At 55.9% G+C, this 26,227-nt stretch overlaps 8 protein-coding genes across 8 annotated transcripts; 3 read left to right on the forward strand and 5 right to left on the reverse strand.

The window, feature by feature from the left end:
• Window positions 1-514: 514 nt before the first annotated feature.
• On the forward strand, window positions 515-3,159 carry MFIFM68171_09333 (Up-regulated during septation protein 1 domain-containing protein; the record flags this gene model as incomplete). The annotated part of the gene is made up of 2 exons (XM_071064752.1): window positions 515-702; window positions 1,083-3,159. The coding sequence occupies 2 exons, from the start codon at window positions 515-517 to the stop codon at window positions 3,157-3,159; spliced, it is 2,265 nt and encodes a 754-aa protein (XP_070920853.1).
• A 1,207-nt stretch (window positions 3,160-4,366) lies between these two features.
• MFIFM68171_09334 (C2H2-type domain-containing protein) lies at window positions 4,367-7,616 on the reverse strand (the record flags this gene model as incomplete). The annotated part of the gene is made up of 4 exons (XM_071064753.1): window positions 4,367-5,521; window positions 5,581-5,688; window positions 5,744-6,190; window positions 6,450-7,616. 4 exons carry the CDS (start codon window positions 7,614-7,616, stop codon window positions 4,367-4,369), a joined length of 2,877 nt encoding a protein of 958 aa, XP_070920854.1.
• Window positions 7,617-9,159: 1,543 nt separating this feature from the next.
• Window positions 9,160-10,818, reverse strand: MFIFM68171_09335 (Annexin; the record flags this gene model as incomplete). The annotated part of the gene is made up of 4 exons (XM_071064754.1): window positions 9,160-9,299; window positions 9,353-9,500; window positions 9,564-10,732; window positions 10,788-10,818. The coding sequence occupies 4 exons, from the start codon at window positions 10,816-10,818 to the stop codon at window positions 9,160-9,162; spliced, it is 1,488 nt and encodes a 495-aa protein (XP_070920855.1).
• Window positions 10,819-13,849: 3,031 nt separating this feature from the next.
• Window positions 13,850-14,794, reverse strand: MFIFM68171_09336 (Auxiliary Activity family 9 catalytic domain-containing protein; the record flags this gene model as incomplete). The annotated part of the gene is made up of 5 exons (XM_071064755.1): window positions 13,850-13,861; window positions 13,939-13,986; window positions 14,049-14,162; window positions 14,234-14,331; window positions 14,389-14,794. 5 exons carry the CDS (start codon window positions 14,792-14,794, stop codon window positions 13,850-13,852), a joined length of 678 nt encoding a protein of 225 aa, XP_070920856.1.
• A 2,256-nt stretch (window positions 14,795-17,050) lies between these two features.
• MFIFM68171_09337 (Drug resistance protein) lies at window positions 17,051-18,905 on the reverse strand (the record flags this gene model as incomplete). The annotated part of the gene is made up of 4 exons (XM_071064756.1): window positions 17,051-18,165; window positions 18,218-18,308; window positions 18,366-18,629; window positions 18,690-18,905. The coding sequence occupies 4 exons, from the start codon at window positions 18,903-18,905 to the stop codon at window positions 17,051-17,053; spliced, it is 1,686 nt and encodes a 561-aa protein (XP_070920857.1).
• Window positions 18,906-21,011: 2,106 nt separating this feature from the next.
• Window positions 21,012-22,232, forward strand: MFIFM68171_09338 (Carbohydrate-binding module family 1 protein; the record flags this gene model as incomplete). Its single annotated transcript, XM_071064757.1, has 3 exons — window positions 21,012-21,115; window positions 21,166-21,605; window positions 21,772-22,232. The coding sequence occupies 3 exons, from the start codon at window positions 21,012-21,014 to the stop codon at window positions 22,230-22,232; spliced, it is 1,005 nt and encodes a 334-aa protein (XP_070920858.1).
• A 311-nt stretch (window positions 22,233-22,543) lies between these two features.
• On the reverse strand, window positions 22,544-23,724 carry MFIFM68171_09339 (G domain-containing protein; the record flags this gene model as incomplete). Its single annotated transcript, XM_071064758.1, has 3 exons — window positions 22,544-23,424; window positions 23,500-23,615; window positions 23,681-23,724. The coding sequence occupies 3 exons, from the start codon at window positions 23,722-23,724 to the stop codon at window positions 22,544-22,546; spliced, it is 1,041 nt and encodes a 346-aa protein (XP_070920859.1).
• An 818-nt stretch (window positions 23,725-24,542) lies between these two features.
• On the forward strand, window positions 24,543-26,015 carry MFIFM68171_09340 (GTP-binding protein A; the record flags this gene model as incomplete). Its single annotated transcript, XM_071064759.1, has 3 exons — window positions 24,543-24,889; window positions 24,949-25,055; window positions 25,147-26,015. The coding sequence occupies 3 exons, from the start codon at window positions 24,543-24,545 to the stop codon at window positions 26,013-26,015; spliced, it is 1,323 nt and encodes a 440-aa protein (XP_070920860.1).
• Window positions 26,016-26,227: the final 212 nt, after the last annotated feature.

The following is a 26,227-nucleotide window of genomic DNA, read 5'->3' on the forward strand; positions in this document are numbered from 1 at the left end:
TTCCGCAAAGCGGTCAACAAATAAACAACTTTATGGACTTGCCCGGTTGTTGAACTGCTAAATGATAAGGACCTGACACCCTTCCGTCCATCTATTACTCCCGGTTTACCCTCGCCGCCAACTTCCCACCGTCTTGGGTTTACACCTCCGGGAAATCACCAACAGCTCTGTGCTTGCGGCATTTCGCTCGCCCTAGAGTCGCGCTGCTGCACGAAAGACGATATTATCAAGACATTCGCGTCACGCCGGAGATAGGCAAGGCTCATGCGCCCCTGGCTTGGTCAAACCGCAGCTGCGACGATCTAACGCGCCTTGTCCCGCCTCCCGCCTCCGCTTCGTCATCCCTGGGAAACCCCACCAATCTCGGGAGAGCTAGAAAGGGGGCAGAAGAAGGACGAAAGACACAAAGTTCAAGACTGCGGGACACGGATGCGACGCGCAAGATCCTGGACCTCTCGAAAGGACTTGGACTCGGAAAGCGACAGGACGTGGGGTGGATAGTGCAGGACAGCATATGCCCGCCATGTGGGATAGGCTTAGGACGGCTCCTCATAAACAGGGCGGCGTCCCTTTCGACGGCGACGACAGGATAGGGTTGGGTCTGAATTATGGCACCCGGAATGCGCCCAGGGGTTACAGTTATTCCATCAAAGGCGGCCCGGCTCCCTCACGGCCGCCCCGAGAATTCTTTGAGTCTCGTTAGTGAGTGGCCCATCTCATCCCATCCCATCCCATCCCATCCCATCTTCTCTCAGGGCAGCACTGCCCCGGCTTTAGCGGGGCACTTGGCCTGGGCCTGGCCCGGCTGGGGCCTGTCCCCTTGCTGAGCTGCAGGGTGCCCCTTCTGGCAGAGGCCTAGTGCGCTTACTACCCCTCCATCGCTTCACCTCACGTTTAGTGCTCCTGCAAGCTGAGGTACCCGACATTCCAGCCTCAGCACGCTTGGCTCTCTCTCTTTCTCTCCTTTTGTGTTTGGTTTCGCTGCCACTTAAAACCCCAATTTCTCCGCTGACTACACTCGACCCTTCCTGGAGCATTTGACGGTCTGGGCGCTCTGCTGACACGGCGATCGCCAACTCTAGCGAAACGGCCCCTCCTGTGCAGGAACCTCCTCCTCGCAACCCCAATCGCATTACAGTTCGCACCTCGAATTTCCGCCCGGCGTCATCCGTCTACTCGCAGCCAAGCTCTCCCCGCGCGGCCCCCAACTACTCAGCAAACGTGGCGACCGCATACGGTTACCGGTACGGCGGGGCCGATGAGATATCGCCGCCAAGCTCTCCGGAGCCCGATGCCGGGGGCGCGGATCGCTTCCTTCCCGGCGATGTCTCCCCGATAGATGAGGATGACCAGCCCACTATATCGCAGCATGCGGCCCCGCCCGGAACTGACATGTCGAGGAGCGGGGGATCAGGTCGAGCAGGGACCCCGGAAAGCCGGCAAGTCGCTCAGGGCTCTCCGCCGAATCGTGGCGGCGCCAGCATCCCCATGATGCGCCGAGAGCGCCGGAAACAGTCGGACGCGGCGACGCGCGATGCGAACTCGAGCCAGCGCGGTCCGGCCCAGCAGCAGTCCCGGAATCCACCCGCCCGCGAAGGGGCCCGGTGGGATCCACTCACCGGCGAGCGGACGGGCAGCGCTATGGGCCGGCCGTCGCAAGTCAACCCGGCCGAGTCCGCGCAGGGTTTGGGAATCACCACGCAGGCATGGGCTTCCCCGCAGAACAGCCCCACGGCGGCGCCTCCGTCTTTTGGTGACCGGGTACGGAGGATAGCCAAGAAGGCAGCGGCCGCCAGGGATGGCAACACGGACCCTGCCGCCGGCGCATTCACGTCATCGCGTCCCGGCTGGCGTGGGGCGAGCGGGCGGACCGCCATCGTCGACCCCGTGCATGATACTCCCGAAGTTGCGCCCCTTAGAATTCCCGAGAAGAGCACCAAGAGAAGCATAAAACCGGCGGGTTCAAAACCGGGTCTCACATTGGGTGGCCCTCTGCGGCGAGGTCAAACCCCACCCACGAGCCCTCCCCTACCTGAAACCGCCACCAGGTCTGGGCCGCGGGAGGCCCTTCGGAGAATTCTCCCCTCGTCCCAGCAGGCCCCGGCAACGACGCACTCGCAAACCCCCAGCGATCAGAGCTACCCGAGCCCTCCACTGTCGGGAACGTCGTTGGCAGGAGATGCGCCCGCAGCAGCCGCAAGAGAACTTGCACAGGACGGCCTCGTCAGCATCAGTGCGCTTCCCAGTCCGACTTTCAACAACAACCCGTCCGAGCCCACGATCCGCAGGAAATCACCGCCTGTGCACACTAACTATCAGCCCCAGGCCCAGCACCAGCACCTGCACCAGCACCAGCACCAGCACCAACACCAAGTGTCCGTCTCGTCCGTCTACTCCCAGTCGTCCGAAGCACCACAGCCTCATCCCCTGCACATCCCAGTGACCCAGGTAGCATCGTCCAGTCCAAACGACGAACCCTGGGTTCAGCCCCCTTCTCGGTTTAGCATTACTACCTACGCCACGAGCAACACGGGTACGACCCGGGAAGACGGCGACGACCTCGTTGATGAGGACCAACCGCCTGTTCCCTCATTACCCGCGGACTTCCAGCATCACCACCACGACGGAACCAACCACCAGCCTTCCTCGGACAACAGTCCCGTCACTTCTCCCATTGACCAATTCATGACCTCCCCCTTTGCTTCCACCGATCCCCAACAGCACACCGTGCACTCCCACGCTCACAACCCGGCCCTCGCCCGTGTAGCGCAGGCCGTCGACCGGCCTCCGTCGCGCGCATCAGACGTCAACAAGACGCTGCCGCCCGCGCCGCCCGAGGCGTCGGCAGGCGAGGCGCAGGACCGCGTGGGCCTGCTCAACGCGCAGCTGCGGGCGCTCGCCAACCGGCGCATCAACATCAACCGGTCGATCCAGCAGATGACGGAGCTGATGCCGACCGACAAGCTGATGAACAGCAGCGAGGTGGTGCGCAAGCGCGAGGAGGAGAAGAAGAAGGTGGAGGCGCTCCGCCTCGAGCTCTCCGAGGTGCAGCGCGAGGAGTACGAGCTCGGCCTGAAGCTGCACCGCGCCTACAAGCGGCTGGATCGCGAGGCCGAGTGGGAGCCTACCACGCTCTGGGTGCGCAGGGTTACTGGGTAGTTTTTTTTTTTTTTTTTTTTTTTTCTCTCTTTTAATGCGGATTATTATCGTCGTTGGGGGGAAGGGGTGGGGGAGTGCAGCGGTGGGTTAGACGGGGGGGGGGGGGGGGGGGGGAAGGTGTTTGGGGTGTTGGGGGACCATTGGCTGAACGAATGGGGGGGGGGGGGGGAGTTTCTTGTTGGAATTCGTGTGTTCTGACTGGGTTTCTAAACCTTTTGTTTATTTTCCCCCTTCCCGTTTTTGGGTTAAGGGGTGAATGGAACGCAGTGCTAGTCTCTGCCATACTGAAGCGGTGGTTTGGGCTTCTTTTGCCCCCCTCTTCCCTCTCTCTATCACGGTTTGCTTTCCCATCTTGTGGCAGGCCTTTTTATTACTTGTACTCCAAAGGTTCTCTGTGTGGGGGGGCTCGAAGTGTACGTGGATGACGGGATTATTCTATCAGTATGGGCTACAGCGTATATACGTGTACAGAGAATGTATACTTCTTGAGTGTTTTTGCGTGCCTGGCGTGTGGAGACGATGCTGTGACGATCTGGGTGATATCTGGGGTGGTCACGCGTCAACTGCCGAGATTGGATGGTAAGAGCCCGGGCTGTGGACACTTGGTTGAATGAGTTGTGCCGCGTCCGGAGTTTATCCTTCACTCTGAGCGTTGACTCATATGACCCGTTAAATGATTACTGTATTTCACGAGCGTTGCACACATCAAAAAGGTGGGAAGCGAAACGCGGATCTGCCGAGCGGAGCAGAAGCTACAAGGGTATTATTAGGTATCAAACCACCAAGCCCCCTCTTGTGCATTATCTCCTGATCCACCGGACGCGGTATCTCCCACGCGGAAACTTCAAAGACCCTCCCCCCATCCATCCATCCACCCCATCGCTTTTTAACCATGTATAAGCCACCACACCTAAGAGACCCACTAGATGAGTTGCTGTCTAAGCAACAACTCTCGATCTATGTTGTAATTCGCCGTGATGCGTTGAAGCAATAAGAGGTAGATATGCTGAGCTAGCTCAAGTCAAATACCTGGAGAACCAAGAAGCAGATATGTATGTCGGTATCAACTATTTATTTGGGCGGAACGTGTACCGTCTCGAAGGAAAGCGGCAGGAGCAATGTGGACGCTGTGTATCTGGGTATCGACCCTTCGTGTTATTACGCAGGAGGCCGTACCTCCTGCCATTCAGAGGGTCGTTGGCCCTGCTTAGGGTGTCTGTTGCAATAACGAGGTACCTAGGCTCTTCCGCACGTGGGTCGGCAACGTCGACGGGATGTCCTCGTCATCGCCTGATGAAGAGGACGCGTCGTCGTCAGCGACAACAGGGCCACGCTTCTGGCCCGCGTGCCTTTCGTCCGGGCTGCGGTCGTTGGCGGCGCCAGCGTCAGAACCGGTCGGGGTAACGGATCGGGAGCGGCTTTCCGGCTTTGCTGCAGCAGCCCCTGCTGGCTTGTCCGTGCTGGGTGGCTCGTGAACCTCAACGCGCGCCCCAGACTGCTCGTAGACTCTCGTCGGCTGTGAGGGTGGGGGGAGTATGGGGTCATGGGCTCCGGCGGTCGCGGACGCGCCGGATGGACCACCGCCCATCTCAGACACCGATAACGTCTTCCGCGTGGGCGTCTCGTCCGCCATAGATTTGTATGGCGTTTGATAGCCACCCGACTCATCCATACGTCGGCGCTTGGCGTCATGTTCCTCCCAGGCGGAGGAACTCGCTCGGGGTGTGTTGGCGGCCGTCCATCCGCTGCCGCCCGAGTGGCGCGGGGTAGGTTCAGCCGTGGCTGCCGGGCTCTCGATGCGCTGCTGTGCACCCATCGAAGCCCGCGCCCTCTCCTTTTCCGCACGCTTGATGCCCATGCGTTCCCTTTCCGCCTGAATCTCGGCCTTGGTGCGACGCTCGCGGAGCCGAACACCATATTTCTTGCGGATCATGGATTGTTTTGTGCCGAAGCTGTTGCGAAGACCTTCAATCTTAGCTCGCCGCGCGGCCTCGTCCGCAATCTGCTCTGCTTCTGCAAATCTGGGTGCATATTTCAACTCGGCGGCCTGGAGCTCCTCGTTCATGGACTGCATCTGCTTCTCGGTAAGGTGAGCATATGGGTCTGATATATTGGGCGAGCCTGTCGATCCGGGAGTCGCGGCTGCCGCTCGGCTGGCCACGCTCGAATGCACAGGGGTCGATTGCGGCTGCGCGGGCTGCGTGCTCGGATGACCATTCGTGGTCGGACTTTGCGGTGCCATGGATGGAAGGATCGGGACCGGGTTCGGCTGGGCCACTGGAGCCGTTCTCGGAGGTCGGCCCGGGCCACGAGCTGGCTTGACCGTCTGACCGAAGTTGCCGCATGTCTTGTGGTCGATATGCTAGAAAACGAGTTAGCAGCCGGTCATGCTTTCGGTTCGGCGATGATGACGGAACATACGGCGAGCAGCTCCTCAAGTCTGGTGAAGCCCTGGCCACAATGCTGGCAAGAGTGCTCGAAGCCATTGGTCGTGGGCGGTATTTGGCTGCAGACGTTGTATCTCATATGCTGCGACTGGATTAGAACCTGGGAGCCTGGGAAATGGTCGTGAGGGGCCACCTACATGGTCATATGCCGAGGAGTGAACAAAGGTCCGGAAGCACTTCATGCACTGGAGCGGATGCTGGGGAGGGTAACTGGCTGACGGCGGGGTTGGCCCGCTCTGGAAACCGTTCGCGGCTGCTGCCGCTCCGGGGTAGGCCTCCTGGGGGATGACCCGCTCATGCTGGTCTTCCTGGACCACGTCGTTGGGGTCGTAGCCTAGCCGCTCGGCTTTTGCGAGCGCATTAACCAGCGGCTTGGCTTCGATAGTCAGGAGGCGCTTCTCCAGGCATTTGTCAAGGAAGCTGTCGCTGGCTTTGCTGATAATGAGGTCTGCAACCTGGTCAAGGTCGGCGGCGGTGAAGTGCCCGATGATTTCGTGCCTTGACTCGGCGACCATCTTGCCCCCGAAGTCGCGAACGGCACGTTGCGTGATTGAGGGGAGGGCGTGGTGGATGGAAGCATTAAGCTGGAGTCGGGGTTAGAGACGGCCGGGTCTGGGGGAGCGGCGATGAGGTGTGGGTGAGATGGATGAAACGAGACATTTCAACCGGTCGGGCGAGTGTGTAGCAAAAGGTATTATATCGGGTGGCAGGATGTGACGGAAAAAGTGAGTTGTGATGAATAGGTTGGTGAAGCAAAACAGGAAAGAAGAAGGGAGACCAAAGATGGGAATGTAATATTCCCAAAACATAGTTTGTTGCAAGGATGAGTGTGAGCCGACTTACGATGAAAGCTTGATGAAACTCGGAGCCCAGGAGACACTTTTCCCAGTGGTCCCGGACAATGCGCCTGACGGCCTCGGGTAGGCTCTGTTGGATGGCAAATGTCATGCGTGTGCAGTCATCGACAAACTTGGGATTGATGCGCGCGTAGTCCTGCGTCGGTGACGGGAAGCCGGCGGCGCGCTGCTGCGTTTGGGCCTGTCTCCTCACCGCCGGAGGATCCATAATAACGGGCTTCGAGAGCGGTGCGCGTGGGGCAGGTTGGTGTTGGTGGTGATGATGATGATGATGATGCTGCTGCTGCAGTGCAGATTGGGGTTGGGGTTGGGGTTGCGAATGCGGCTGCGGCGGCGGTGGCTGCGGCGGCTGTTGATGGTGCTGATGCAAGGGCGGAAGAGTCGCCGGCGCCGGGGGTGGCGGCTGTGGATGATACGGAGGAATTTGGGGGCGCGTTTGTGGGGCGTGTTGCGGATGGTGCGGGTATGGATGCGGTTGCGGTTGCGGAGCCGTGTGCGGATGGGTTTGCGGCGGAGGTGGAGGTAGCGGCGCTGCTAACACCGACAGAGGTTGCTGTGGTTGGGGATGAGGGGGGTGGTGGTGGTGGTGGTGGTGGTGGAGGTGCTGCTGTTGCTGCTGCTGCTGCTGCTGGCGGTGGTGCTGTTCCTGATGCTGCTCCTGCGGTTGCTGTTGCTGCTCCTGGACTTGCTGTTGCGAGGAGGGCTGCTGCGGTGGCAGCTGTGGGGTCTCAACTGTTCCCCTTGGCTGCAATTTTCCCGGCTGGGCCTGGTCCCCGTCAAACTTGACTGTCATTGGGTCTCGCCAGCGCAATTGGTCCGAATTAGCCTGGCCGGCCATCGATGCTGGCCCCGGCAGCGATGAGGGAGGCTGCTGCCCATTCACTACTGCCGGCGTTGGTGGATGCGAAGATGGCGTTGCGGTCCGCGGTCCGGGACTTGCCGATTTCCCGTCCGTCACAGCGATACCATTCGCGTCCGCGTTGACGTCTTGGCCCACATTTCTGCTGGTTGGGCGGGCAGTCGCCGGTGCTGGTGCGGGCGCGGGCGTTGGCGTTGGCGCTGGTGAGGCCGCTGCTCGTGGCAGGTCTGGTACCACGGAGCTTGGGCCGTCCAAACTCGGCTGAGGCTGCGAAGTCGAAGGCGACGCCGCCATCCTGCGGAGACCTTATGTTCCTGGCCCTTGCCGCCGCTTCGTGTTGTCGTCCCGTCTCGTGCGCTGCAGCGCGGAGGAGCCGCGTGCCCAAATTGCGAATGTTCGCAGCCCAAAATGTACCCGGGCCGGGCCCCTTGGCTTTTGCTTGGGCCGGGGCAGTTACTAAGTCGCGATCCTGGCGAACGGCCGTCCGGATCGGCCAACTCTTGAGAGCACGCGGGCTGCTACGCAAAAAAGAAAATCGGATGCAAGCAAAGGGGACAACGTGTGCAATGGGATAAAGATAGGAATAGGAAGAGGTTCGCACCGGGATTGCAGCGACAGGAAGGAGCCCGTCTTGGTTTCGGTCCGCAAAGGGAGAGTAAAAGTAGTGGCGCTACCGAATAGTACCCTGCAGTCTGTTTTAAAAACTTTTCTTTGGACGTAAGCCCTTCGGTTAAAATGGGAGGGGCCTCTGATTTAATAAAAATTAACAACTTAATTAAAGCCAGGCCACGAATCCAGCTAGCTTCCGAGATATATATTTGCTAGCCAGTACATTTCGCTACCTTGATCCTCGGGTGTCCGCGGTCTGTGCTCCACAGCCAGAACTTTTCCTGGACCCACTTACTAAGGAAATTCGACCTGCCGTGGGCCCCAACCGCTTCTCGTTGCCTTTCTTTTCGTTATTCCAGCTTGTGTTTGGTCTCATTTGGAGATTGCGCTAGCGGATCGACTATGGGGCGGCCATCGCACGTTATTTACTTGGCACATTTTGCTCACAATTCCCCTTGGTGCTTCTCAGCAAAACGCCGCCCATCTGCCGCTTTGTCGGTCCCAAAAAGATTGCGACCAATCACGCCTCCCCAATGTGGCTGTTGGGTGGTGATTATAACTTGGTGTAACCACAGCGCGGTGCCGAGCGAGGACGTCTCAAGTGCTGAAACAAATGCCCGTATTTGCCCTTCGGTTGCGTCAGGTAGTGTCTGAGTTTTGAGACTTGCCGGTATAGAAGTTACGTTGCGCCGCTTGGCTCCGGGTACCTTGAAGTACAGTAGGTCGGAGCCAAAGTAATCACTGTAGTACAAGCAGGCAGATGCATGCATGGTGATTTTCTTTCTTTTTTTTTTTCTTTTTCCCTTTTTTCGTTTCCCGCCTTGGCTTGAACACTGCCAAATATGCGAGTCTCGCAGACGGGTAGATTGCTGCCATTGGCTTATCAAGGCAGTGTTGGCTGCGAGCCACAGAAAGCTCCTGCACGTCCCCTAGGCAGTTGCCAAATTACCAACCTACCTTGGGCATAAGCTACGTACCCTGCTACTTTCCGCCCAGTGGGCCGCGTTGGCCGCGGGGGGCCTGGTTGGACTGTACAGTACAGCACAATACCGAGGCTGCCGCCCCGAGGTCGGGTAAATGCGCTACGTATCAAGATCAATGCGCTTCCATTGAAAAGTTGCCTCGGGTTAGCTCAATAACAATACTACCCAACCAATAAGCTACATTATCTCTCCCTAACGCCCGATTGGTAATTCATGATCGCTAAGTCAAAGAGTGCAGTCTGCTTCTAGAGGCCATCGCCGATGCATGCGATGAGCAGCCTCTCGTAGTCGCCGCTGGTCTCATCCCTGATTCGGTGTGCCAGCCTCTTCCGGTACCGTTTCTCGTATGCCGCGCGGACGTTGGCCATGTGGTTCGGGTCCCAGTCTAGCCAAGATAGTTAGCGATGCTCTTTGCCGCCAGCCGTGGGTAATACATACGGTAGCGAACGACACGGCTGATCAGGAGGGAATCCCGGGTTCCGGCACCGGCCATGGTATCTTCAAGGAGCTGCGCATGATGCATATACTTGTCAACAGCCGAGTTGAGCTGGAAAAGCAGGGCGTCTTCCATATGGCCGGAGAATTCCTATTACAGGTTCCGTTAGGTCTCCCCTGGTGTCCCGTAGCTGTCGAGGGGTGGTTTACTCACCTTGCGGATGACGTTCTCCAGTTTCCGCGCATATTTTTGCTCATACTCATAGGCAATGGCGCGGATCTGGTTGTCATTTCTGGTGCTCAGGATGCTGCACACCTTCATCTCGTCGGTGCCGACCTTGCCCTCGGTCGCGTCGTACAGATCATTGACATCACGATCAATATCGGCCTTGACGACCGGAGCCGAGTCTTCGGCACGCTGTGCCGCGAGCACAACCATGAAATGTCGCTCCGTCTTCATGCTCAGATCTGCCCGCACGTCGTCCTCAAGCCGTCTATGGAAGGTCCGTTGGTACTCGCTCTTGATGGCGTTTATATCGGCGTTGGACCGCCCAAGCAGCACATCGTTGAGTACGTTTTCCTTTGTGCCCATGCCCGCCATGGCATCGTTCAGCAGGTGAACATCGTTGAGGAGCGGCCCGCGGACAAGAGCGACGAGGCCGACTTCTAGGTCCCCGCCCGTTTCACTGCGGATGTCCTTCAACAGATCACGCCGGTGGATTCGCGTGTACGCTTGACGAATCGTTGCTATCTGCAGGGGGTCCTTAGTTGCCAGGACTCTTATCAGCGCCTTCTCATCTGTGCCGAATCCCTTCATGGCCGCCCTCAGCGCATTCGCATCCGCGTCGCCATTCCACGCAATGATCTGCGGGGGTCCGTATCCGAGCGACGGAGGCGTCGGAGGAAACTGCTGCCCATACGGATGCTGCTGGGGCGGCGGCTGTCCATAAGGCTGTTGTGGTGGTTGACCATAGGGTTGCAGCGGCTGCTGTCCATACGGCTGCTGGGGAGGTGGCGGCGCGTATCCTTGTTGAGCACCGTATTGCTGCGGGTACTGCTGCTGATGTTGCTGATGTTGCTGATGTTGCGGAGGTGGCGCCGAGCCGTAGCCCCCTTGTTGGGGCGGCTGATAGTATTGGCCGGGGGGAGGCGCGGCACCGTAGGGCTGCTGGGCTGGCGGGGCGGCCCCCCCATACGGCTGCTGCAGAGGCGGGGCTCCGTATGATTGGGGGGCCGGAGCACCATAGGGTTGAGGAGGTGGGGGTGGTTGCTGTCCGTAGCCCTGGCCAGGCTGCTGATAATATTGTCCCTGAGCAGGTGGCGGCGCACCGTATTGCTGTTGCGGAGGCGGCTGTTGATAGCCTCCCTGTTGCGGGGGAGCCTCTGTTCTGGTCAGCGATGCCAATTCGAGGCACTCAACGTGCCGTCATTTACTCACGGCCGTATGGAGGGTATCCTTGGTAAGACATTGCGGAGGTGTTTGCGAGCAAGCTTATTTGAGATGATTGTGATATGACTTGGGTGTCAATCCCCGACAGGAAACGTGAGGAATTGGTTTGCGAAGCAGCGCGCAAACTTGGGCTTCGTGGCCTCTTGTGGTGATGTCAGTGCGGGGGGGGGGGGGTTCTTTCCGCGCTGAGCGTAAGCAGGAACAAAGATCGATGTTGACCAGCGCAAACCAGGATCCCAAGGTGGGGAACATGTGTAAAATATATATTTACACTTAACACGGCGCTGGGGGCTGTGTGGATTGCAGATCTATCATTTCATTCTCAATCGGTCAACGGCTGCCTCCAACGGTAGGCAGTGCCTCTGTCGCGATGTGGCTCAGCAACAAAGTCTTAATTCGCCAGCCCGCTAATGTTAAGCGGCCTCCAAGGCCAAGGCCCGCAAAGTATGTAGGCGCCACCCGAACCTTGCCGCTCCTTACCTTTGATCGCTCTTCCCCCAATCACCGTCGGTAGGGTGCCACAGCCCTACAGATTTACACTTAGCGTTCTCATAAACTTTTCAACCATTGAACTCCGGGGACGTCATTCTTCATTATCTTCGTCTTGAGACCGCGATCTAAATAGCCTGGGCTCTCGGCACAGCCTTGTTCTTGACACGCCGGCCGACCGAGCATGGCCCTTTTTTTTTTTTTTTTTTTTTTTTTTTTTTTTTTTTGTTGGCCCTGTGGGGAGGGGTGGTATTTGAACCATTCTCTTCACCCCAAACTCTCAGCTCTAGCGTTGCCTATTATTTCCGTCGACAGGACCTTGGATGGCAGACCTTGTCTCTTCCTAAGCCATCATGCCTTTCCAGGGCCATGCGAACGAACCCCTTACTCCGAGGATCAAAGCAAATCGATCAAGAAGCTCGACATTATGTTTTGAATCGCGCCTTGGGCACCCCGCCAGCGCCTCCACGGCCACCTACAGGTTCTCGGAGCTAAATCCGTGATAAGCATTAGCGTGACAAGTTGTTTGAAGTTAGTCCCGCTAGCAGAGGATCGGTTCTGAAGCTAAAGTGCCCAAGACAAGGCGTTGCGGGCAAATTCCGGGAACTCCCCATAAGAAACCACTGGAAGTCAGTGCACACTTGACCTGCAAGAGGATTGACTGGCTGAGCACGAGGAATTACTCTATCCGGCCGGGGCAACGTGGACACAAGTGTGGAATGATTAAGTTTGGAAAGAATCAATCATCCAATTACATTTCTGTGCCTGAAACGTAACTTGGGCGGGAACGTCTGTGACTGCGCCTGGCCGGTCCGGGTGGCTGGGAAGCACCATGATCACGGCCCGAAATGGAACCATCAACCACCTGAATTTCTAGAGCCCGCAAACCAACTGTCCGAATGAAGTGCTGTAACAAAACCAGCCATCTCAATTAATCATGGACTAAATAAGAGCGACGATCATCCTTCAGGTTTGCATCATGTTCTCTTCTCCTCCACTGCTCTTGCCCTCAGGTTGGACTGCATTCCGCAACCCAGTCAAGAAGCCTGCTGCTTGCATCCTTGGCCGGGCACTTGCAGAAGCAGCACGCGCGAGATGCTTTTCGGGCTGCCACCTTTGTTTCTTTTCTCTGCAATTGCCCTTTTCATCCCAGCCTGCCTGTGTTGGCCTCTCGATGCCCACCTCGCCAGTTCGCAGGGTCTGGCACCGAGAGCAACATACTCGGTGGTGCCCGTTAATGGAGACTCGGGTTCCGGCGGGGCTCATGACTCCGGCTCCGGCTCCAGCACTGGAAACCCGCCAAGCCGCACCGTGACTGTCACCGTAGTGGAGACTCTTGCCCCGGAAACATCCTTCCGCACAATCTTTGTGCCAATGCCGACCACGGAACGCGTCACCGACACGATTGTCATCACGAAGACGATCCACACCGTCGACGACGGGCCCCAAACCACAACCGACATTTCCACCACTCACACTGTCACGACAAGTGCCCCGACAGCATTGATGTCATCCAGTCCAGCAGCATCAACATCAGCATCCGCGAGTGTCTCTTCAAGCTCGTCATCAGAGGTATCCGATCCAGTCAAGTCTTCCACCACAATTACAATACCTCTGCAGACGGCATCCAGCACCAACACAGCATCTGATGGTAGCATGCGGCACACGTCGTCCCCGACGTGGAATGGCACCATTGCTCGCCGATCTTCTCGGCTTCGGCAAGCCCGCCCCATCCGCTTCTGAGCGAGTTCGGTTTGATAGACACGATGGATGATGAAGGTCACGAAACCCACGATGAGACGGGTGTTCCTTAGCGCCTCTTAATGATTAATTAGTACTGCATATACAACATGAATACCCTAGATGAAATGGATGCGCATCTGCGTGGACCAAGAGCTGGAAAACGTTTGCGACGGAAGTGGTTTTTTTAGATTCGGCACGTCATTCATGTACATAGCCCACCCCTCGGCTGCACTAATACCAAGAGACGCTTGAATCAACTGCCCGCTTCTCGATTAGATGTTACACGTTCATTGGATACCGTTGATCGCGTCAGACAATCGCATGGCTGACTATCTCGCGAGCAGAGCACGGGATCCCCAGATGCTCTCTCAACGTGGATTTGGCTGAGCTACATCCCAGGCGTGCTACTGACGTGGTAGTCCCGACCCTACGATGTTGTTTTCCGTCGTCGAGATCTGTGGGTTGGTTACGAAGGATGAAAGCTACTATGTACATTTGCAGAGAGGCTAGCTTCCCACCTGTGAATAAACCAACTGATGAAAAATGTGAAACGGAAGAATAGGGAACGCGTGGGGCCGCCTTCGGCTTACATACATTGATATCGTCTTAGAAGAGTCCAAGCTTCAGCCTCTGCCTTTTGACTAGAGATAAGGGAGGCGTGGTTAAGGTAGGTATGCAGGATGGACTCTGGTTATTCACCATGGCAAAGCAAAAAAAAAAAAAAAAAAAAAACACTACACGCCGGCTTCACATCAGTTTGTAGAGGGCTAGAGGGACTTCATTATGCACAACGCAGTCAATTTTGTTCTTCCAAGCGACTAGCAGGAGAACTGTGGTTTCCAGTTAGTACATGGGCTCGGGCCATTCCAACTGTATCATGAGTAGGGGTTGATCGGTTTGGACTTACCACTCTAGGGCCCGGGACCACGTAGTTCCCGAGGTTGCCGTTGTAGATCTACGGATATCCTGTCAATTCTCTTCTCACACAGCATACTGGGCAAGCATTCGTGGACTTACATTAACGGTGTATCCTGGGTCAGTGCTCTTGAAGGCACCCGGGATGGGTGCAGTTGGCGACGGATTAGTGTTACCGCCGTTGGTGACCTTGACTTGAGCGCAGCTGATATAGAACTATGGAGCGCAACCTCTGTTAGGAAATTGAAGGTCTGAGGGTGGATCATATCTGTTTCGTTAATTCGTACCTGAGGTGGAGCACCAGGGTTGTGAAGTCCAAGTTGCTGGATGCGCAGGAGGTACTCTCCGTCAGGGATGCACCTCGGGATGTTGGACGTGTACGAGTCTTTGGATTTAAAGTGGTTAGCGACCGGCATCATGGACTGTTCAATGGGTCACTCACTCCTCATAGGCCAGCTGGAGCCAGACGGACCCCAGTCAAAGATCTTGAACCATGGCCCGCTCCCATCATAGTCGGCCACCGCCCCTGGCGCCTTGGACATGTACAGGGACACGGGGCCGGCGTGGTACACGGCGGTGTCCAGAGTGAAAGTGAACTCGTCTCCGGCCTTCATGGTGATGGTCTCGGTGCCGTTACTGACACCGCCGCCGACATTGCACCGCAGGTCATTGGATGAGAGATCCGTCACAGGGCCGTTCTGGAGCCAGGCCGGGTTTGAGTTGCGACGGATGTACCTCCATGCTGGGTATTTCGTGCCGCCCGCTGAAAACTGCTGGAAAATGTAGTGCCCTGCGACGCTGTTTACGGCAATCGTCGCGGCCGCGACGAGGTGCAGAAGGGACTTCATGATGAATGGTGAATGACAGGTTAAGGCGGTTTGGGAAGACCAAACTTAATCACAGAAACCGGGTAGAGTGCTGATGATAGTAGACGGCACGGTAGTGGCTTTTTCTTATTTAGGGATTGTTGCCGGTTTGACGCCAGGGGGACGAGCTAGGGCTTTAATGTGCCTCGAGCTCGAGTATGTGAGCTTGCCTGTTCCGCGAGCATGGGGTGCTGTATCCAGGTTGACCCGGATCTGGGCTCGTCTATTCCGGTCCACTGGGTTTGTGGGGTCGAGATTGTCCGGTATTAAATTGATATAGGCGGAGCCGTGGTTCCGAGACCATGCCAAATAAAACACGGTGAGTTGATAACTCGGCAGTTGGACTGCCCAATGCGGAAACGGAAAGACGGATTAGGTCGCGATCGCAACGAGACTCGCGGAAGATGCAGGTGAATCTGGTTGGTTGGCTAAGAACGCAAATGATCAAAAGCCTGCCTGAGGTAACACTCGAGGTGGCGGTATTTCTACATCTCGCTTAGCAACAGCCACTGACAACTTTCAATTACGCGGCCCAGGATTCGGGAATATGTAAGGAGAAGTAAGGGGCCGTGGAAACCTCCCGCGGTCTGTTCAGACCCGCACCTTCAGTCATCCACGTGAGGATGTCTAGACTATCAGTATATGAGGAAGCCGTATCTAAGATCGCTAGGCCCCGAATAAGTCGATATTGTGAACAGTAATTTATGCCATTACTAGGAAAAAGTCTGCTTCTCAAGATTCCGTACTTGTAATTGAGTACTAGCAAGGTCGAAATAGGTAGTCCAGCGGTCTGCCTCGATAAGTATTCTTACCTTTGCTACATCCCGTCAACTCTTGTCCTTGCTGGAGAAGCATTGATTAGAAAGACATAGTAGCTGCTCTAGAAACAGCTTCAAGCTACTAAACTGCAGGAGCCGCCACGGCCATGTACCGAATGTCCCTCAGCCTAAAACTTCTCGAACCCCTCAACCCCAGATCTAACGGCTAACTAACCCCATTCTTCAACCGCTGTCTCTCCTGTCTGACAAAACATGCAGGAGCATCTGCCGGCCCGTCACAACAGAATCATTGGTGAAAAATAGTGTGGTTCGAAATGATTCAAGCGCATAATGGAGGATTCCTTTTAAAAGTCCGTCTGCAAGAAGATGACTGGTGATGGCATGTGGTTGAGACTTGTAAGAGCGGCTTTGGGGCGAGTGGGGGAGGTTATGGGAGGGAGTGCTCTGAGAAAGAGGTTTGGGATGAGGTCTAGACGCTGGGAGTGGTTGAAGATAAGTAGAGAGTAGCATCTGATTTTGTGCTGGAAATGGCGCAAGGCTTGATTGGCGGGGCGCCAAGTCGGTAGTGTATTGGCGCGGGCGGTGTAGCTGGGTGGATAGGCGGAGGGGGCCGTTGCTTCTCAGACAGATTATAGTTAGATGTGTGGCGTGTTGGTCTAAGGATGTTTGTTACGCGAGGTGTCGTTTTAGTCCTGACGGGCCACGAACGGCTAAACCTGGGGCCTAGTCTGAGCTGCGATAAGAGTGACGGTATATGATTTATGGGAAGAGATTCTATTCTTGTTGGTCGACATAGCGGGCTGAGGAGGGTACACTATTCGCAGTGCTCGGCCCAAATTAATAAGGGATGAGAACATCATGATAGAGACTTCCCTCCCCGGTCAGTACGTATACAAGAGAAGTTTCGTTTTGAAGCATGTGCGGCTTGTATATAATGCGTGGTTTTAAATCATTCAGACTCCTAGCTACTCCCTGATCCGTAATACCTACAGTCTGTAAGGCCTTTGTAGTTGTGTGCTCCTCGAAAGTTGAACCTAGCCTAACTTACTGATGACATGAAGAACCTCCAGCCTCATCATCAAGCTCAACTTGGCGAGCAAATTACGAACTGACAGCCTGTCGAGTGACATGGCCAGACATTCATTTCCGAAGCATGATTTTCCTAACGATTAGGACACGGACTGCGCCGATACGGAGCCGGGGTACTTGCGCCGTCGAGTCAATAAATCAAAATTCCTAATATTTAGCATCAACAGTCTACTCGCCATTAGTTAGTCGCGAACGCGGCTTAAGTTAAGTTTTTCTAACGACCTCATCAATCTGCTACGGCCCTCCTCAAGCTGTCCAAACGTCAACGATCTGTTTCAGCATGGATCGTCAACGACACCAAGGGGAGAAGAAAGCCGTAGACCAGTTTGAAATCAGTAATGATACTTTATGATTGGCCGTGACCTGATTTTCAATTTTTCGGGCTTTCCTCATCCTGGCGCCTTGTAGGTTGGACCGGCCCACCCTCCCTTCGGCCGCCCGCCTTTCCGATGATGCCCGTACCTCGAAAAGCAACCAACACCACGGCAAGTGCGGTGATTCCGAGTGCAAAGTTCCACCATTCGGCAGCTCTGAGGCCGAGCAGTGAAGCTGGTTCCCATTCCCTGACGGAGCCCGCGTCTTCAACACTGACACCCCTTTCTCTGGCCATCACAGCTGTTTGGATTGCTGTTGCCACCGCCAGACCGATTGCCCTCCCGGCTTGGCCCATAGCATTGACCAACGCACCGCCCAGAGCCTGGTCCGCTTGGGGTAGCGAGTGGCTCGTAAAGAGCATGAGGCTCGGCCACGCCGTGTCCGCGCCGAACACGGAAAGGACCATGGCCGGAAATCCACATGCCCAATATATAGTGTCTGGCGGGATCGGAGCAGCGAAGAGCAAGGCCGCCACCGACAGGCAGATGTTGCCAGCCGCGAGCATGACGTACGTCGGAATACGCGCGAGTAATTGGGAGACAACAGCGGCAGTGATGACGCCCGACACGCCGGTAGGCAGGAACCGCAGCGTCGTATCCAAGGTTGAGAGCCCCTGGAAATCCTGGTAGAAGTATGTTGCGTACACTAAGAAACCGTTGAAACTGCTAAAGGAGATGGCCATGATAGCCATAGCAGCGCTGAATTGCCCACTGCTGAAGATGGACACCTTCATAATGGGAGCAAGCTTTCCAGTTTTCTCAAGATGCCTCTGCCAGAAGACGAACAGAGTGATGAGGATGAGAGACACGACAATGAGCGCCGGGACCCACGGCGTTCTCCAGCCTACAACGTTGCCCTCGGTCAGGGAGAAGAGGAGGGCAAGCATACCACATGTGACCAGCGCGGCGCCTAACCAATCGATAGACGCCTTGGCCGATGCACCTTCTTCCCGGAGTATATGCCGGGGAGACGGAATGATGAAAACGGCCGCTGCGGTGATGGCGGTGGCCATGAGCGCTATGACGACGAACACCCACTTCCACGATGTGTACTGGGCAATTATCCCCCCGAATAGGTTCCCAAACACCGCGCCCAATGGAGCGCCGGCAGCTGTGTTTCAGGGTTAGCGCCAGTGTGGTCGATCAGGGTCCTCAAGCCATACCGTAACAACTGAAGGCATAGTTCTTCGCCTTGCTAGGCGGAAAGGTGGTTCCTAGTATTCCGATCGCCGTTGGAACGTTGGCAGCAGCGCCCTAACCCACGTTCAGTCATCCCCTGTCACGAATGCAGAAAGACAGTAGAATGCTCACCAGTCCCTGCAATCCTCGAAACAAGTCAAAGGCAATCTCGTTGGGCAGGAATGGATTGATGAGCAGCGTGACAGCTAGCCACCCCGAACCCCAGATGAAAATCTTGCGTTTCCCATAAATGTCGGCCACTCTACCCCAGAGAAGCAAGAAGCATCCGAACGTAAGGGCATACGCGGACACGATCCACTGGAGACGGGCATCGGGGATGCCGAGATCTCTGCCTATGGTTGGAAGAATGATGACCACGGCCTGGCCCGACAAGCTCTGTGATCGGGTTGAGCGTCTGCGACGTAAGGTGAGGTACTGGGAGGGGATGCGACTTACATTAAGGAAACTCGCACCGGCGAGAGTGGCCACCAGCGCCATGCACCGCGCTTTCGAGAAGGGGAGCCCTGGATTCGGGTTCGGGTCCGTTTCTTCAGCGGCCTCGGCGATATCGCTGACATCGGACAAATCCGAGGTGGGCTGCGGAGGGGACGCCCTCATCTCTTTTTCATGGTGCACCGGAACGGCCTTCTCGTCTTCTGCCGACGCCGACATGGTTACGAAGGTTCAGTCGAACCGGTGAACAATCCCCCAAGATGCTGGTATTGACGGTCTTGGGAGGGTGGTATGTGAACCTCCGAGACTGTTGAGGATTGCCCCGTTTGAAGGCAAACGACATCCTCGGGCCCCACCCGTCCTCGGACCGCTCCGGGGATAGCGCACCGCATGCCGACATGGGCAAAATCTGGGGCCTGGGGATGGCCATGCCATGCTCCGTCGGAATGGGTTCCCTCGGCAGATTGAGGCGGATCATGACGGTGCTACGGCACAACAACGTAAAAGATTCTCCGCTCCGCGTTCACATCCTCGTTGTCAATTGGTTCGGCCCACGCGAACCTGGGAACAAGAACTTGATGTCCACATTACATACTTTAGTCAGCGTCTCATCGGTGACGAGTGACAAAACAAGTCGTTCCCATTGGCATTTCTATCCTTCCATTTGCCTTAATGAGGGTTAGCGCTCAACAACTGCGTGAACTTCAAAATGCGCTTCCCTACCTCTACACATATACTCGCCCCTTATTCGCCAAAAACAGAAAAATGCGAGTTAAATTTCCAATTTCGGTAATTAATCTGCGCTTTGGGCGTACAAGAGGGAATCCCAAAATCTCGACGGAGTTCTCGTAGAATGAGCTAATTAACTACCTACTTGTTTCAGTCTTGATAAGGCGAAGTTCATTTCTTCCCTTGTGACGGACTCGTCTTAATTGGATCATCACCTACACCCGATAAGGCAAGGCACCTGTGTTCGGTTGATCAAACAACGACGCAGCCATCCCCTTAGGCCCGCGATTAGACCAATCAGATCAAATTCACAGGCAGCGACAGCTTGAAGTGCTTGCGAGAACGACAAACACACGTGTTCTCGTTTATATAGCATCTGGGTGGTTTGAATTTCATCGTCGTGGGAAGTATGTCTAATGTCGTCTCACGCACCTTATCATTCTTCAAGGCGGCTCTGGGTATGGTGGTAATTAAGCAGGTGGTGAGGTGGATGGATGGTTGACTAATGACAAGGATAAGGGATGAGGCGAGTGCGGGAGGGGAATTATATTATCCGATCGATGCCAGGAACTCGAGGACGGGACTCAGTGATGGAGGAGTAATTTTGCAAAGACCCAGTTTTGGCGTCCATGACGGAGCGTTTCTTGAGAGGTGACATGTTTGCTAGGCCTCTTTGATACACCTTCCACCTGGTTCACTACAAACTGGCATGGGGAGCTAACATCTCAGCGGCCCCGATATAATCAAGGCTGCTGATCAGGGGCTGGTATGCATATTTAAGGGTTGATGCAGGGTAGCATCGGTTGAGGGGGGAGAGGCTACATTGTACAGTACTTCTTCTCTCGGATACAAACACCATATTCTACGCAGATTTTTAACGACGACAACGTTTCAAACAAACAGTAATGGCATCATCATGCAGTTTGCCAGGTTGTTTTGAACGAGTGGCTGTTTTCTGCCGGCTTCCGCGGATTTCCCATTCCTTGTCAAAAGTTTCAGCTACGGCATCTATATTATGGTCCGAAAATGACGGGAATAACTGGGCGAAGCGATCGCATACTGGTCGGGGACTATGACTTTGCTGCACGTTTTCTAGAAAATTCGCGTGCTGGCGGCACGGCTCGCCATGTGTTCCCCCCTGTGACAGCCCTAAATTGACCAGTCACATTGAAAAAAAATACCCGACTGAGTTGCAACATACGACTTCAACAATATGCCGTCCTTCCCGAGCGGGTAGCAGTTCAGCCCGCACGTGGCCCACAGCCTAATATACTTGACAGCATCCCATTGACTGCCGGCTCGTACCCCACGGGGCTGTAAAGACATGCATGCCCAATCCCCTTGGCTCTACTTATTACACGAGAATGAAGGCTGGTCGATCAACTGCTGGGGCTTCATATAGACGGGGAACTAGCAGTGTCGTTGGCGGCCAGATTGTTCGGTAATTGTGGGCGCCTCGACGGCCGGGCCAGCGGGTTTCCAGATAAAGACAGGCAGTGGTACGGCAAGGAGAGAGTGTGATGGGCAACCGTATTCCCCTTCGTCTCACTTCCAACGCCAAGACGTTCGCTCCAGCAGTCGTTCGACATCCTCACCATGATGCTTCGAGGATCATTCCTCCTCGCGGCTCTCGCCGCCAGCGCTAACGCTGCTCAGCTCCGTTTCTCCTGCTCGCAGCTTGTCGTTGACCGTCTTGACCCGTATGTGCGCTCACACCACATACGAAACTGTCCTACTTACGCACCTTCAGCCTTGTCAACCCAGGCCAAGCCCCTTCTCCCCACCTCCACCAAATCGTCGGCGGAAATGCCTTCAACGTGACCATGGACCACGAGCAGCATGACATCTCCCAGACGGCCACCTGCACCAGCTGCCAGTTCACCGAAGACTTCTCCAACTACTGGACGGCCGTCCTCTTCTTCAAGGCCCGGAACGGCACTTATAAGCGTGTGAACACAGTGGGCAACGGGCTGGGCTATAGTGCTGCCAATGGCGGCCAGACTGTCTACTACCTCTCGAGCGGCAAAGTCACAGCTTTCAAGCCTGGTTTCCGCATGCTTGTTGGCGACCCGTCGTACAAGACCGAGTCCGAGGCGCGCCAGAACCCGGCACTCCAGTTCACTTGCCTTGCTTCTTCTTTTACACGGACCGGGTACCGATACGACTTCCCCAAGGAACCATGTGCTGCTGGTAAGTGGATCTCTTTTGTTACAAGCCCTTAATTCAATTCAATTGTTTCTCCCCATTGTCCGGGCCTTGACAATAAGTATCGAGTCCTCTCCCTCCGGCTTCGCCTCAACGCGCCGAGCCCACCTCTTCCTCGTACAACGCGCATACACTAACACACAAACCTAAGGCATCATGGTAACGGTCCGCTTCCCTACCTGCTGGGACGGCAGGAACCTCGACAGCCCCGACCACAAGTCGCACGTCGCGTACCCGGTCAACCGCAACTGCCCGTCGACGCACCCCGTACGCGTCCCCGAGGTCTTTTACGAGACGTACTGGGATACGAGGCCGTTCAACGACCGGTCGCAGTGGCCGACCGACGGGTCGCAGCCGTTTGTGTGGTCGTTCGGGGACGCTACGGGCTACGGCAACCACGGCGACTACATCTTTGGCTGGAAGGGCGACGCGCTGCAGCGGGCCATGGACGCCAACTGCAACAGCGATCTGATCCAGGACAGGCTCAACTGCCCGACGCTCAAGTCGCAGAGCATCACCGAGGCGAACAAGTGCCAGCTCCAGAGGCGGGTCCACGAGGACCTGGATGGGTGGTTGAAGGTGCTCCCTGGCGTTTCCGACATGAGCAAGTAAAATGTGCTGCAAATGTCGTTGATGGAGGTCCGTGTTGGGATGTTGGGCGTTGTTGTGTAGGTAGTAGAGATTGGGCAAAGTACTTTAGGTAGCGTGATTACTTTATTAAAGACGGAAACGCCCCTTGTGGTAGAGTAATTACATGAAGAGCAACACACATGCGTCTGTATCCGACAATCGATCTCCACCTCAGCTCTTTTGATTGGAGTCCCTTATCGGCTCCCACATATCAAGAGCATGCATTGTCCGCCGTTGGGAGTTGCAACCGGCTTGGAAGATCTCAGGAAACCCATCATCATACCTCTCGTGATTCATGCTAGAGATCCTGCGCTGCCGGAACCGGATGGCCGAGGCCACTGATCAAATATCCACTGAATAAAGACGCGCCGAGTCCACACTCCAAGCTGCTTCAGGCAATCCGACATTTCGCCGCCAGAGTCTTGGCCATCAAACCTCCGCACGCGGGAAGTCTCGGGTTTCCAACGATCCAGCTCTTGCGCCGGCTGCTCTTTGGCTTCGCCGATGTCTGCCTCGCAACTCGCGGCGCGGCGTGCCTGCTCGTTTCTCAGTCTGGCCGTTTCTGCTACCATCCTTTGAAGTTCCGCGAGCTCTCGGTCGAGGAGCTCCTGGGCCAGCAAAAGCTCCCTCCGCACATACCGGCCTGCTTCGGTCTCATCGAGCCGAAGTTTATCGACTACCAGTTCACGCTGGATCTGAAGCAAGCCACCAGTGCTTGCACTGTCGATCAGTGTACCGATGATCCTCCAAGCCGACTCTGCCGTGTCTTCGTGCCGCGCCATCTTGCTCTGCTGTTGGAACATGTCCTCCCAATACTCGCGGAGCCGGGCCTCTCGCTCAATGGCAGCTTCCTCTCCTCCTTTCCTGAACTTGGCATCGCTCCACATAGTGGTGCCCAGGATGACCCTGTTGTAGTTTCCGGCGCCGCATAGTCGTTGGAGGATGTTGAAGGTCTTGGTCGCTGAACCGGCAAGCCTGACGTCTGTGATGCGGTGCAGGAAGATTATTCCTAGGAAGCGCTGATCAGCCTGGCACAGCGTAGCGAGCTGGACGAGTATTGTGTTCAGAATCTCAGTGTCGGATCGGTTTGTGTCGTCAAAGCCCGGCGTGTCGATTAGGCGGACTACCCGTTTTTCGTCGTATTGCACTGCGTAGCAGGCGGTGTCGACGGTGCCTGCCAGCCGGCAGATGGCTGATGTTAGCTTCACTTTTCGACTCCGACACGGGTGGGTTCAGGCGGGTGACTGACTGGATGCTAAGCTGTGTCCTGTTATGACGCGGGTGTTCTGGCCGGTTAAGCGCGATATGAAGGTGCTTTTCCCCGACCCAGTCAGGCCCATGAGAAGTATGAACCCGGCATCCTCCCTGGGGTGGGATGTCAGCGAATGGATGAGATGACTACGTGCTTGTGGCTCGATGTGAGAACCAACATTTGGATGTCAGCAACTGGTGCAGCAGCAGCACGCAACCGCATCAATAGACTCAGAGCGTGAAGTTGCTCAATGGATCTGGGATCTGGGTGGCCCAGTACCCGAATACATAAGTAGTAATTATTAGCCGGGGTGAGATAAGGTCAGGTACCTTGGCGTCTCGGAGTTTATTTAAGACGTGTCTTGTCTTTGAGCGTGGTAACCTTGGTTCCTCACGTTCGTGCAGCCCCGATGTCTCTGAGCGAATGAGACGCCGGCTGCACAACAAACGCCATCTGTTGGTTAGGGCTGCAAATCGGGCGCGAATTCTCGAGGCATAAGGCCTCGACGCCCCACCTCGAACTTGTCGAATCAAGGCGGAAACTGTCCGTGAGTGTTGGAGAGCACGGCGACACGTGGTACCCCGCTGGTTTCGTGTCAGAGCCAGCTAAATGTTTGGACGAAATGGCAATCTGACAACATGACACCGGTGATGACAGGACATATCGGTTCGGCCCACGACCCTTCGGAGACATGCTTCGTTGGACCCAGCCACGGCACAGGGGACGAAACAAGGCCTCAGAACCAGCGTGCAGGATGTTTCCCTGGCTCTCCATGCCCGGTTCAGGACGCGCGAAGATGAGGCGGCTGCATGCTGAAGTGTTGGCATGGCCCCTCATCTGCCTCTCTGCGTCTGGCCGATATGGCGTCAACGGGGCCGGGAGACCCAAGACCAAAAATATAAAAAAGACTCGGAATTTCTTTTCGGGGCGATATCTCTGCCGACCCCACTGGCGCAATTGCACAAGTCTCACAAATGTTTGGGGCGTTGTTACTGGGCACACGGATACCACGCTTGACCGGACGATCGAAAACGCACAACATGGGGCAGAATCAGTCGCAGCCCGGGCCGGTCAACGGGGCTCCCAAAGAGAACGGCCACCTGAAATCGGTCCACTTCGCCGAGCCGTCAACGCTGTCCACGGAGCCTTCCAGGCAGTCCACGGAGCTGAAAGTCCAGACCGCTGAGATGACAGTGACGCAGGATTCTGCAGAGTTGTCATTGAAGTCTGCTCAGTTGTCCGTCCAGACCACGGAGCTGTCGGTGCAAGCTACGGAACTGTCAGCGCCGGCCGCAGAGCTCTCAACGCAGATCACAGAGCTGTCAACGCAGAGCACGGAGCCGTCAACGCCAACCACAGAGACGCCGGTACCAATTCCAAACATCGGGTATGTCACCAGTCTCGACAGAGCGATTAGCCGGTACTAACAGAGATCTCGGATGACAGACCGGAGGATGCGGTCATTGCGGTCATCGGTCTCACAGGGGTGGGGAAGAGCACCTTTATCTCGCACTTCTCTGACACAGCAGTGGTCGGGAATGACTTGAAGTCATGTAAGTCATTCCGTACTTACCAGAGCCCACCAGCAAGAAGGCGCCCGATACACCGTACATATTGCTAACGGAGACCCGTTATCCGGCAAAGGCACAGCCGGTATCAGCATCCATCCCACCTGCATCGAGGGGGAAGACGTCTATCTCGTAGACACGCCGGGCTTTGACGACACCAACCGCACAGACACCGAAATCCTCGAGGAGATCGCCTTATGGCTGGAGAGATCCTATGACGCCAACATCAAGCTGGCTGGGATTGTATACCTCCACCGGATCCAAGACAACCGGTTCAGCGGCTCGAGCACTAGGAACATCCACCTGTTCCGGGAGCTCTGCGGGAAGGACAGCCTGGGTTCCGTCGTCCTCGCCACAACCATGTGGGATACCCTTCCTGCAGACAAGGCGGAGGAGCGGGAGGCGGAGCTGAAAACAAAGGGGGAGTATTGGGGCGAACTGGTCAAACACGGCTGTGCCGTGCTCCGCCAGGATGACGGTGCCGCCTCCGCCACGAGGATTATCCGGCACATCCTCGATCAGCGGCGGCCCGTCACGCTACAGATTCAGGAGGAGATAGCTGAAGGCATGGACTTGCATGAGACGGCCGCCGGCAAGGTGCTCAAGGAGGAGCTGGAGAGGCAGCAGGAGATGTACGAGGCCAAGATGGCTCTGCTGGAGGGACAGCTGAAGAAAATCGCGACAGAGCTCGTAAATCTCAGGGACACACAAGCGGATAGAGAGAGAAAAGCAATGGAAGACAGGGAGAGGCAGGATAAGGAGAGGCAGGAGGACAATGAGAAACGGGAGATGAGCCGCGAAATGCTGATCAATGAGCTAAAACAGGAGCTCAATGGTCTAAGGGAGGAGGTTGAGTCGACGAAGCTCAAGCAGGAACGCACCGAGGCCGAGTACAGGGAATTTACCAGCAAGAAGAGTGTGTGGGACATGTGTATACTCATGTAGGGGTTTGGCTGAACGTTTCATTACTTTGTTCGGGAATCTGAGGCGTATTTTGTTTGTTCTCACTTTTGAGTTTGGGCTTCGGACTTAGATGGAGAGCCGTCCCGGACAATTGGGGTGACCTAATATTCCCTTGGATATAAAGTAATAATGGAGTGCGTCAAAAGTTGGTTTCTGACCAGCCTCACACTTCAATGTGATGAGAAAGAGTATTT

Source organism: Madurella fahalii (genome assembly GCF_045866475.1).
Source record: "Madurella fahalii IFM 68171 DNA, scaffold_5, whole genome shotgun sequence".
Lineage (NCBI taxonomy): Eukaryota > Fungi > Ascomycota > Sordariomycetes > Sordariales > Madurella > Madurella fahalii.